The sequence below is a fragment of the Mercenaria mercenaria genome, chromosome 19 (genome assembly GCF_021730395.1).
Source record: "Mercenaria mercenaria strain notata chromosome 19, MADL_Memer_1, whole genome shotgun sequence".
In the NCBI taxonomy this organism is placed as follows: Eukaryota; Metazoa; Mollusca; class Bivalvia; order Venerida; family Veneridae; genus Mercenaria; species Mercenaria mercenaria.
In genome coordinates, this window is record NC_069379.1 from 5,663,364 (window position 1) to 5,676,491 (window position 13,128).

General features: G+C 35.6%; 1 protein-coding gene across 1 annotated transcript; it reads left to right on the forward strand.

Moving 5' to 3' along the window:
- Positions 1-915: 915 nt before the first annotated feature.
- Positions 916-9,475, forward strand: LOC123541800 (fucolectin-1-like). Its single transcript, XM_053531800.1, has 5 exons — positions 916-1,043; positions 4,683-4,809; positions 7,093-7,311; positions 7,928-8,119; positions 9,351-9,475. Exons 2-5 carry the CDS (start codon positions 4,752-4,754, stop codon positions 9,356-9,358), a joined length of 477 nt encoding a protein of 158 aa, XP_053387775.1. The 5' UTR covers positions 916-1,043; positions 4,683-4,751; the 3' UTR covers positions 9,359-9,475.
- The last annotated feature ends 3,653 nt before the right edge of the window (positions 9,476-13,128 follow it).

Below are 13,128 nucleotides of genomic sequence, written 5' to 3' on the forward strand. Positions count from 1 at the left end.
TATCTTTTCTTTTAATCTTATAATTGTGTGTCTGTTACCTCAAAATGTGCCTCGAATGCGAATAATGTAAATCAGATGTTCATTACTCATTATTTTACTTAGCTCGACTATTCGAAGAATAACTTAGGAGGATTGACTTTTGTGCCATAGTCGGGGGTTGGCGTCGGCGTCGGTGTCGGTGCTTGACGTCGGTGTCTGCGGTTGGCGTAGGCGTCGATGTAGGCAATTGATGTTGCTATAACGTTAAACATTTGTGGTTCGCTATATTTTGTTAACCACCAACCCTATTATCATTAAACATCGTCCAAAGATATTCTTAAAGACTGAAAAGTACTTTTTGGTTCAAGGTCAGGTACCTAAAGGTCAATGTCACTGGGCTCAGCTTTGCTCTCGTTTATGTACTGGTCCCATTATCGTTATCAGACCGATTAATTGTTAATCTAGGAAAGAAACAGATATCTTTTTTGTGTAGAGTCACGTGCCCAGAAAGTCAAGGTCGCTCGGTTCAGATATCAAAACAGTGTTGGATAAAGTTATATATTATGGTTCTTCTATAAGATCTTATTACTGCTCCTTATTTAGTAGGTCCGCTCCACCAGTTATTACACCTAAAATTACGTTATTAAATTTGTGTCAATTACGAGCTCATAACTTCACGCATTCATGCGGACTTCCCTAAGCCCCGGTCTCATTACTTGTTTCTCAGTATTCCCAAGCCAAACACTCCCTCCCACCGCACACACGCATAATTATTTTACTACATAGCTGTATTTTATCCACGGCTTATGTCGCGTTCATTTTCTATTCAGTCGAGCGCTATGTTTAGAATAGCTCTTGTATGTAAATATATACTGGTCAAATTGTTACGACAGTCATTGTGAAGGAGAAAAGCGCTTTGATTGCACCTAAAGGAGAATCACCGTTAGCTCTGACTAATCATAACGGTTGGTGGATCGTCGCTCTCGCCTAAACAGTTTGGAACCCGTTACGCCGACGAAGCCGGAATCTGATTCGCCATTTCATAGGTCGGATATTCCAGAATTGTAAGTACCTTGTTATCTTTTATTTTGCTAGGTGTTAAATTACTGCGACGAACTTTGTGGATCTATGTAAGATTAGTTCGCTTCTTTTAGGTTTAAATGGGAACATCAGGCTCGACGGTAGCTGAATTCGCGGTAATATAGCTTGATAGAGTAAATTTTTAAACACATACCCGGAGAGGAGAATATTCTCATCTGCACCCACAACCAGTGACAGAATTTTCAACAATCGTGCTCGACAAATAATAGTGAAATATTATGAAACGAATGTTTTCTATCATTGTTTACTTAGCGGGTCGTAGGGAATTCTTGTCTGTAAATTAACAAATAATCAAGGCCCTCGACTTGGTTGTCGTCTAATCTATCACGGTTCAGAGTTCAGATACGCAGGAATTTAACCACGAGGGCGTTAGCCCGAGTGGTTTAATATCTGAGCATGGGAAGGATGAACCGGGTTTAATAAGACGACAAACCAGAAGATTGATTCTTACATGTTCAATGAAACATTTTGATAACAATTATGATGGGCTTCATTTATTCAAGTAGTAATGAACCGGATGTCATGTAGCAGTTCGACGTCATAATGCTCTCTTACCGGTCCGCGCGTCAACCGTTGTTTATCGTAAAATATAGAAGAGCTTGAACTTCTTTTTTGTTTAACTGGCAAGAAAAACCAGCCATGTTAGATTAAAAAAATACGCAACGATACCTTATTTTATATTATTGCCTACGCCGTAACGTTATGTATGTTTCGTAAAATGAAGTTTTATGAATCAAGAAACATACTTTAAAAGGGTGGCCAACCCAGTGAACATTGCAGTATCGTACACACGAAGTAATCTCTTAATTCAGGTAACGTTGAAGCTTATAATATTCTTATTACCTGACTGACAGAATGATACAAAAAGCGTGGAGGACAGGTAAATGAGCCTTTCCTCGGCACAAAACGTTTGTCAGAAATTCTCAATACTTACCACAAACACTTCGCTCAAGGATTTTTCATTTTTTCATTTTTTTAAAATTTTTTTTTTATCATGGACCAAAAAGTTCCAGTAGTTCGCTTTGAGTGCGAGAGGTCTGGGGTTCGTTCCTCTGCCGCATGATTCCAAAGATTTTAAAAAATGGTACTGATAGTTCCCTTGCTTGGCACTCGCCATTTAAAAGGATGGTACCAGGAGGTAAAATAACCGAAATTAAGTAAATTGTCCGTCGCACAGGAGCTTTGTAGCTGTTGCTGTAATGTTGATTATACGCAACGTTAGATAAAGCTCACCTTTACCTTTACCTTTACCTGTAACATGCACACCGAGATTTGGGCGATGTTTTTGAAAAAAAAAATATTTTATTAGAATGTGTATCAGACGCTTTTTGCCGAGGAAACAATCGTTTTCCTGTCCTCGACGCTTTTTATCTGAAAATCAGTACTGTAGTAAGATAATAAGCAAACTGTTACCTAAATCGAGTTATCCACCTTTACGTAAAAATAGTACAACACGAGCCCACTACGTAGAAATAATATCGAAATCATTCTATGTAAAAGCTCAAAAAATTCAATCTTTAAATAGCCTGCTGGTGGCAAGTGATTGTGTCTTTGTGACCATCTGTGCAATCTGTTCTACGTCTGTACTTTTCGCTATTCAGTCACCCCTTCGAGTAATAAATGGTACTACCCGAGTTGAATGAAAGACCAGTCCAATTTAGAAATTTAGCAGAGCAAAGTTTGGAATATCGGTAGTGACGATAACCGGACGCCTACCCTATCCTCTATGGGTTTTCTAGGCGTCCGGTAATGAAGTTAATTATCATGGAATTATACTCTACCTGTATTATATTTTAGATATTAAGATGACTATCTACTTATGAGACGCGCCATGAGACAACCAACATAGTGCGCTTGCGACCAGCATGGATCCAGACCAGCCTGCTCATCCGCGCAGTTTGGTCAGTATACATGCTGTTCGCTAACGGTTTCTCTAATTGGAATAGGCCTTGAAAGCGAACAGCATGGATCCTGACTAGACTGCGCAGATGCACAGGCTGGTCTGGATCCATGCTGGTCGCAAACACACTATGTTGGTTTTCTCATGGCGCGGCTCAATTATGTTCGATATATTTCTTTAAACCTGTGTTTCTCATAAGGTATCTGTCGCTTAATAACGTTCTAATGTTGTTATATAAATAAATAAATAAATAAATAAATAAATCTTTTTCCCACCATAAGATGAAAAGCATACAATTCATATCACTATAAAGAAATTATATGAACATATAATACATAGAGAAACACATCTATTGAACACATTCATTGAGAAATGATAAAGTATAAAAGCTCTTATTAATAACAAGGAGATAAATGACAATTTATAAATGCTAATATTGAATGTTCAAAAGCTAGTCCATGATATTATTTTAAACAAACATAAACAACAATAATAGTGTAAAACATACTTCATGCATATATTTATCTACAGCTGTTTTCATTCAGTAAATAAATGCGTGCTAAATATATTTGACTGAATATTTATTAAGATATTAATCAAGAATGAACTTTCATTATTGTATTTTTGGATATTGCATTACAATTTATTTAACAGTTTAACTTATACGAAATGAAACGCAGAATGCAAATAATGTCAAATATGTTAAAACTCCCACTTTTTAGAACACATACGGTAATTTAGCTCTATATTTTAAAGGCCCCTAATGCTTTGATTTTTTTTATCTTACAAACAGATGAAACAGCTTTCAAAATAGATGTTATATGTACTTACATGGTTAGAAAAACACTACTTTTAATATTGCACATGAACTGTTATAGTTAGAGCCATAAAGGGAGATAATAAAAATACAACAGATTCAATAAAACATTCTTATATATTCAGCAATATTCAAACCTTTGACAAATGTTAAAGAAAGTAATTATCAGAAACAGGATTTAACAAAAATTAATGTATTTTATGTTCATAACAGAAAATTTGGCAGTCACATTTTAAAAAGGGTATTATGAGCCTTTAATCTTTTTATTGTGAACTAATACAAATTTCATCCGAGTATAGTTTGCACTTTACTCGGAATTTATTCTAGACTCCCTGTGTTAAATCCATAAAATATTATGAATTAAATTTGTCATACTTCCGTTTTATAATAAAAGAACTATGATCTTAGTTTTATGTTTTAATTTAGTAGGGTAAACTTCTGACATAGTAAAATAAAATATGATGTATTAAATAGTTCATTGTACTATTCATAAACAAACTTATTACCGGACGCCTAGAAATTCATTATATGATAAGCAAGGCGCTCGGTTACCGGAAAATGCCGATTGCGAGGATATGCAAATACAAGGCGCTCGGTTACCGGAAAATGCCGATTGCGAGGATATGCAAATACAAGGCGCTCGGTTACCGGAAAATGCCGATTGCGAGGATATGCAAATACAAGGCGCTCGGTTACCGGAAAATGCCGATTGCGATGATATGCAAATACAATAAAATGACTTGTTTTATAAATAGCCGTTCATAGTTTGTGTTTTTTGCCACTCTAGAGTTCAACATAAAATATTCCTGGGCTAAAGTCAAATCTTGACGCAAGAAAATATGAAAAATTATTTCTAATATCGCGACATTTTTTCTTTTTTTTCAGTTAATTACCCTCAACAGCAAGTGTTAGACGGATTAATCTTGTCACCATCGTGAGACCAGAGAAGATAGAATGGTTGTATCCACATTTCTACTTGTCATTATTGGTGTGACTACAACAACATATGCAGGTACCATTTTTTCATGTTATTCATACTGTGTAAGAAATAGACTGGTCCCCACAATCATTTTGATGGGAACCATATAGGACAGGGAACCAGATTACTCGGACATGAGCAAATATATTCTTTCAATATGTCATTTACGGCGACGGCTCTTGTTTGGGTCTTCTCTGAAAAAAGTCATTTTATGGCAAACATTGTATTTTCCTGTGACACAATTTGCAAGAGATTTTTTCGACATCTTACATTTTTTTACATGCAAAGGTTGCTTTCGTGTTAACTACTGTATATTAGGAACATATTCGCGCGACAACGGACAGTTTCGCGAAGTTATGATTTCATGATCAGACGACTGTTCAAATGGCCAGAAATTACCGGTGATTTCCCGGTGACTCAACTTTTTGCGACATTGTAAAATCAAATTAAACCATCAGCAATATTTCGCTATCTATAATCAATATTTCTAGGAGTTTGTTTTACAGCATTCAATGAATTAATCGGTTCCCTGTATTGTATCAATGGAAAAAATATTTAATTTCGGATGGACATACTTCCGGATATGCCGGAACGGCCGACTACGGGAAAATGACAGAAATTGAAAGCAAATATTCTTGATTTTCTTGAATGTGAAATGTATTCGCGTAAATTAGCAAAAATTAAAACATCGCGAATATTTAAGGCCAACATAGAATTTATAAAATGGCAAATTTTCAAAAACACCACAGTCAAGATTGTGTTTTTGTGGTAAATCCAAAACTAATCTAGATACCTGAAAAATTAAATTGTTCCTATTGCCACTAGAGTTGTGTAAACTGATGTATAACTTCTTTTAGTTAAAAAGAATTCGAGCGGAAATGGTACACATGGGGAAAATAGACACATCGATTTTTCACACAGGTGAAAATATTTTATATAGCGCAAAGAAGGAGCCCTGCACTTTATCTAAATTTATGGAAAAAGTATCATAGATATTTTAGCTTTGCAATCCCAGTTGGCAGTTTCAGTATTACATTGAAATTAAATTTATCTAAATTTTAAGTACGATTTTCGGGCTGGCTCAATATTTATATTTCAATCTCTGAACAAGCAGTAAAATATCAGGTTAAAACTCGGCTTTTTGTAAATAACTGTGGTTGCACATTTATTATCAAGTCGTTAGCCGTGACACTGTCTTAAATTTCAAACTATGCCAGCTCGAAGATAGCCATTCAACTTCATAACTATATGAGCCGTGCCATGGGAAAACCAACATAGTGGCCATGCTGTTCGCTTTCAAAGCCAATTGGAATTAGAGAAACTGTTAGCGAACAGTACTGATCCTGACCAGACTGTGCGGATGCGCAGGCTGGTCTGGATCCATGCTGGTCGCAAAGCCACTATGTTGGTTTTCTCATGGCGCGGCTCATATACCTTGCCAAATTTCCATCCCAAGCTTCCCCTAAATATCGACATTCAAATTTTCAAAATGTCTAATTTAAAAAAAAAGCATTCCAACTCGAGCCTGAACCCCATATTTCCAAAGCCGAAAGCACGATAGTGAAAGTCGAAAGCACGATGACGAAAATCGAAAGTTGAAAGCACGATGATGAAAACGAAACCACGCTGGTAAAACCGCGAAATGATATCGTGTTTTCATCATCGTGGTTTCGTGATTTCGACTTACACCATCGTAATTTCGAGTTTTCACCATCGTGTTTTAGACTGTCATCATCGTAGTTTCGTGATTTCGACTTTGGAGGTATGGGGTTTAGAAATATTAACATCGATGATGGTTCAGACGGAACACCGTAGTTATTAGATTTCACACAAAACTACCTAAATAAATTATTTCATTAATAAAGTATTATAATAGCGAGCTCCTTTCTGTCAAGTGCTTATTCCGTTGTCATAGTTATGTGTAAACATAAGGTTCCGATTGGTTTTGTTAATAACCGTTCTCATTTATCATACAAGCACTGTAAATGAGTCTTTTTAATATTTGTGCAATCCATATGCTCTATAAAAATGTTTGACACCGACCGCAAATAAAGAAGTAGACCGAAAACTGCCGAACAGTCTCGACGGCCGATTTACCTGGCCAAATTTATTATAAGGTAAACCAGTAGTCTAGTTATTTACCATTGTGTAACTGAAGATTTCTGTTTTGTATGCAAGGACTATTCTAAGGCTGAAGTATTTATGGTGTTCTTGTTTTGGGGGGTGGGGGGGGGGGGGGGGTGTTGTTGTTTTTTGTTTTGTTTTGTTTTTGTTTTTTAAAAGCTGTTTACAGTGTGTTTGTCTATCCGAGTTCAGTGGTTACAAATGTTGCTCAAGGCAAGTCAGCATATCAGTCTACAACATTAGGCACTTATGTGGCTTCAAAAGGTGTAGATGGAAACACTGATAGCGACATGATGAATGGCCGTTGCTTCCATACTAAGTCAGCAGCCGAGAACTGGTGGTACGTCGACTTGGGGCAAATCTACGGAACGATTAGGCTAATAGAAGTGTTTAGCAGAACAGACTGTTGTGGTAATCCTAAGTTTTCTTTGGTAAAACGGTGCAGTTCGTATGTTTAGTTCATACTAACTTATTTTTGGTCATTTGTGAAACAAGTTCCAAAAACTTACAATAGCCACTCTCGACACTGGAATCCTTCAAAATGACCGGACATGAGAGGATAGGTCAGTTTCTTTGTTAATGCTGAGCGCCAAGCAACGAAGCTACAGGTACCATTTTTGTATTTGGTACGGCGCGGCAAAGGGTCGAATCCATGACCTACTGCATTCAAAGGAGATGATGTACCACTAGACTACCAAGGCGGTCCGTTAGTTTATTTTGAATGTATAAACATATACACTAAACAAAAAGGTCCATTGCCGACTATTTGGAGTCTTATTTTGAACTGATTTTACAGTGTGTTTGTTTGACATATTGCCCTTTCACCAAACATGACCCCCACTTTTCCTCTGATTTTTATTCAGCACTGACAACGTTCTTCAAGAAAACAAAAGTTACAAATATTTAAAAAGGGTCCTGTTGTGTACTGAATCCATTTAACTTTGTCATTTTGACAGAATGGAAAAAGAAAAGCCAGCTATTTAATTTGTTTTTGCCTACTAACTATATTCCTGTCATTATATTTTAGCTGAACGAAACCAAAAGATTGCAGTACAGATCGGCACTTCTTTGGATAACATGCAACAAGTAAAGTACTGGTCTAGTCAGATCTGGGACTATGAATCGGTCGTTTTCCCTCAGAATCAAGCAGTGCGATATGTTAAACTTGTTCACACTGCAAACACTTATTTTCACCTTTGTGAAATTAAAGTATATTCACGTAAGTATTGGTGATAGATCGATTCTTATAAATTTAAATTTTAAGTTTGCAGATGAAGTTGTGAAAATACAATAATTCAGGAAATGCCTAAATTGTCCACCTGAAAAACTTGTAGTATAGCTGTATATTACCTGTATTATCAGAATGATTTTCATGAAGTTTTTGTGGATGAAAAAAGTAGGTCACTAGGTCGTGGTGGGTCTTTAAAAGACGCACCACAAAATAACTGTATTCTTTTGTATTTACATGATGGTAATTATACATGATTTTCATGGAAAATATAAGATATACAAGAATTTAGCTTCAAATTGATAGTGACATATATTAGGCCAAGACAATGTGTTTAATGTCTTAACACTTTATTGAATTAATGTAATAGTAATATGTACATAAATCAGTGTATTTAGTTAAATTTCAATCACATTTTGTTTCTACAGTGTAAGACAGTTATTCATCTATATTCTTAAAACTTTTGAAAAGAGACTGACTGAATAAGTTTGCAGATAAAGTTGTGAAACACATTTATTCAGGAAGGACCTAAATTTTCCACCTGAAAACTTGTAGTATAGCTGTATATTACCTGTATTATAAGAATGATTTTCATGAAGTTTTTGTGGGTGAAAAAAGTAGGCCACTAGGTCGTGATGGGTCTTAAAGACCTGCTCCATTCCTACCTTTTAACCTTAAATTGTCACTGAAAAAGCATGAAAATCCTGACTATGAACAGTGACGCCTGTCAAAATAGAATTTATTTCATATAAAATTCTATATAAAATACATGTGGTTTTGCGTGCTGAAGTGTGGCACGTGGCCGTTAACTGTTATCTAATGTAATCATGGGTTGCATACACACACAATAGAAAATGAATAGCCGCGGAGCAGGGCTTTAAATGGAGAAAATTCACCAGCCAACGCATCAGTCTAAATATATTCTAATTGTATGTACATACAGCAGCTATCATAACGATATGTCATGCACGGGTAACATACGGAAAAATTGTTTATTTCGTGTAATTGACATATACGAACATGTATATTTTGTGTTGACACACATGAACATGTTTATTTCTTGTTTACATAGAAACCAATAAGTAATTATCCATTTTTTAAATATGTAAAATGGGCTTAGTGTATCTTTTATCATAGTTATTACATGCATTAATGACTAAAATTGGTACAGTTTGTTCAACACAATTATAACTATATCATCTTAATACTCGTTTATTTTCAGAGACATGAATTGCCTGACGGAACAAACACATATACATCGGTGACCATACATGGTTATGAAAATGAAATCATTTACAGTATATGTGTATGTGAACATTATTGCCTTCAATAAAACATTGAATTCTATTAGGTGTCTTGTTATGATGTTGTTTTCCCATCTCTTGTTGTTCAATATCTTAATTGAGTAAGTCACACTTGACTGAGCTACTGATATCGAAAGCTGTTGTCATTACAAGCTGGCCAATTAAAATCCGTGACCTTAGAAATAACCTCTGATGTTAAACTATTATTTCCTAATTGAGGCGACTCTCTTACTAAAACGCGTTCTGTGGAATGCATATAACTAAACCCGAGGATGATTGATTGATTCTTTTATTTCCTCCATTTTTGAAGAACATAACATATGTACATTCAGTCGACCAAATAGACATATATCAGCAAATTTACATGTAACAACTAAATATTATCGTCACCTTCAAATGCATGGTTAATATATGGAAACAAACCCCATTGCGACCCTCTAATTATGCCAACAAATTCACGCAGTGAATCGTAATAGATTGACCGGGTCAATGTCTTATTGCCTTATTTACTTTACTGAAAGTGGTAACAGATTTAATTTGTTGTTGGATTTAACAATTTATGTTAAATAACTAGCGTTAATACTTACTTGACATTTTTTGGCAGTATAAAACAGACAATGCAACCAACATTTTACATGATGATCATTATATATTTATATAGATGTGCCCTAGAAGGAACTTTTGCTATGCTTTAACTTGTGTTACTTTTGTCATTACATAAAATAAAACCGCTTAATTAGCTCAATATAGAGGGCGCAGATCCAAGGGACCAATTCCCGGGCGATACATACATGTGTTTCTCCGTCACGATTTGATAAAATACATTGTGTCGTACACCATTCGTCCTCCACCTTTGATTCATGTGGAGAAGTTGGCAGTTACTTTAGTATCTGCTACTGAGAACTTGCACCAATTCTACGAAAAAGCTGAAGTTACTGCTAAGCTAAGTCTGTTATTTCAAATGCTTGTTTTTGCCCTTTATGAGTCTTCAATGTTGACTTTTTCATCTATATCAGAACCGTACATGTCTATTTCATAGATCAAAACACAAGAAATCCCGAATTTTACAGAAAACGAAGTACAGAAATAAGAAATATACTTAAGAAAACACTTAAGTTTGTTATATCAGGGAGTTGTGATAGATCAATGTGTTAGAGTTCAATGGTTATACCGTGCTGAAATGGAAATATCATATTTGCGAGACTAAACAAAGTACTGCAGATAAATACTACTAATCATAGAATAATTTAGCTATAAATACATTGTTATAGAAAAAAATCAACATTAAATAACAATAACTTAAGCAAAAGCACGATTTTAAAATAACATACTTATCTAAGTAAAAACTTATTTTTTTCGTGAAATTGGAGCCAGGTTTCTACTAGTTCAGAATACACTTACACTGGTTAGGTTAACTGCCCGCCGTGTCTTGACTGAAATACTGTTGAAAAAAACGGTTCTTCATTCCCTCACACACCCCTCCCACACACATCCCCACCCCCTGAAAAAAAGAAGTAAAACAGGTCAAACGTTTAGCCTGCCAGCGGCAAGTTATTCTGCCTTCGCGACCAGCACAGACAAGGATCAGCCTGCAACTCCTTCTGTACTGTTAGCTAATCAGTCAGTAAATTTTCAGTGAACACCCCTTTGAATATTGAGTGGTACCACCAAAATTGAATGATGGGCCAGTCCATTTAGAAATTTAGCGGGGTGAAGGTTAAAGTAATGTACTCGTAATGGCATTCGGCACTTTCCGTGCGATTCCGTATTTTCGTCTGCTATTTCTACCTCCTCCAGTAATAACAGAAAATTTAATTTTCTATGATTGAGCGGCGCCATGAGAAAATCAACATAATGGGTTTGCGACCAGCATGGATCCAGACCAGCCTGCGCATCTGCGCAGTCTGGTCAGGATCCATGCTGGTCGCTAACAGTTTCTATAATTGCTATAGGCTTTGAAAGCGAACAGCATGTATCATGCGCAGTCTGGTCTGGATCCATGCTGATCGCAAACCCACTATATTGGTTTTCTCATGGCACGGCTCATATAACAAACAGGGAATGCCGTAATCGCATATTGCAAAGATTTAAGATGCAGCCAATTGTTATTAGGGGCTTACTGGCGAACCGTTTTGTATGCGCATTACAACAGCACAAACACTTATTTGTCCAATAGTGGTTTAAAATATAAGCTCTCCAAATAAAAGAAATTTACTAACCTACGAGTAATGAAGGCTTTACATGTATAACAAATGGTTTTCTTAGAAAAAACTGTTTCGAGAGTGAATCTATATTATTCCATATATATGACAATGAAAAGACTCGGCACAAGATGGAAGTCTATAAATCAAATAAAGAAAATGACTTTACATGCCTTTCTAACAGTATTTAATTATAAAAATACAAACTAGATTCGCCTATCGGCTCATCAGTGTACATACAATGTAATGTGACGTTACTATGGTAATGACGAGATGTCAATATAAAGGGACATAATTCTGACGTTATTTGTCTCAAAGGCAAATAAACATTGTTATTTAATTATTTAGAACTTAACTGTTACTGTACATAGTCTGTTAAGTTTTGGTTTAAAGCATTTTATAAAATAACTTTCTTTCGATAACCTAGCTGAAGTACTTTCTTCTTTCATTTTATAAAATGAGAACATTTGAAACTTAGGCTCTTTATTACTGCAAATATCTATATGATTACTTAGTGGAATTTGTCTAGTTGAAGGGTCTCTAATTTATTGTGCGTGAACAGTTCTTCTTGTTCTTAATTTATCGCCAAATTGGCCAATTTAATACTCTTCACATCAGTTGCAGACAATTACATACAGTACATTTTTTACATCAAAGGACATTGCAATTTGCTGGGTTTACTCACAGTGACATGTGACAAGACTTGTTACAGTAACTCTATTTACAGTAGTTACAGAATTATGCCCCCTTTCTAACATATAAAAAATTTTAATATTTGTTAAGTTTTTTCAAAGAGACAATGCCAGGGTATGTCAAAATTGCACATCTTTCAGGTAATAGCACAAGTTTACGGCATAAAGTCATGTAACTAAGATGAATTTTAACAAAATTATTATCGTTATTAGTACTATTATACCAGATTTATATAGCGCCCTTTTCACGATAAACATGTTCAAAGGCGCTTTAAATAATAACAAACGCAGCCACACAGGGCGCGAAATTCATCCTCTACTAGTACAGACACAGAGCGATCTGACCAGAGAGACAGAGTGAGATAAAGCCCACAGAACAGACAGAGAGAACACAGAGAGGTACAGGTCTGTCCGGCTAACTTAGCCTAGCTCCTGGAAAGGACCAGTACATGCCTCTTAGTTATCTCCCTTCTTTGACTTGAAGTTTTGCTTAGAAATGGCCCTTTCCAAATTCAATGAAGCCAGGTAATGTACTGAAACCTTGTACAAGCCATATATGTGGATAAAACACGGTGAAAGATACGTTTCCCATAACTTTGAATTAAATTTTGGCAGAGTTAAGCCCTATTTTGAACTTGGAATATTGTAGGCTGAAGTGTTGTATAGAAATAGCTGTCTACAAAATAGATTCAGATACATAGTTGAAAATTTAAACAGATGTTGGGTGCAGTTGAATAAGACCACAGTACAAAGTCCCATAACTCTTACATAAATTTGGACAACTTACCTATTTATAGAAAGAA

Bases quoted from the DNA above. Each gene is read 5' to 3' on its own strand.
- LOC123541800 (XM_053531800.1), top strand. From the start codon at position 4,752: ATGGTTGTATCCACATTTCTACTTGTCATTATTGGTGTGACTACAACA. The intron at 4,810-7,092 runs GTACCATTTTTT...ATCCGAGTTCAG, and splicing joins GACTACAACAACATATGCAG to TGGTTACAAATGTTGCTCAA. The intron at 7,312-7,927 runs GTAATCCTAAGT...ATTATATTTTAG, and splicing joins TAGCAGAACAGACTGTTGTG to CTGAACGAAACCAAAAGATT.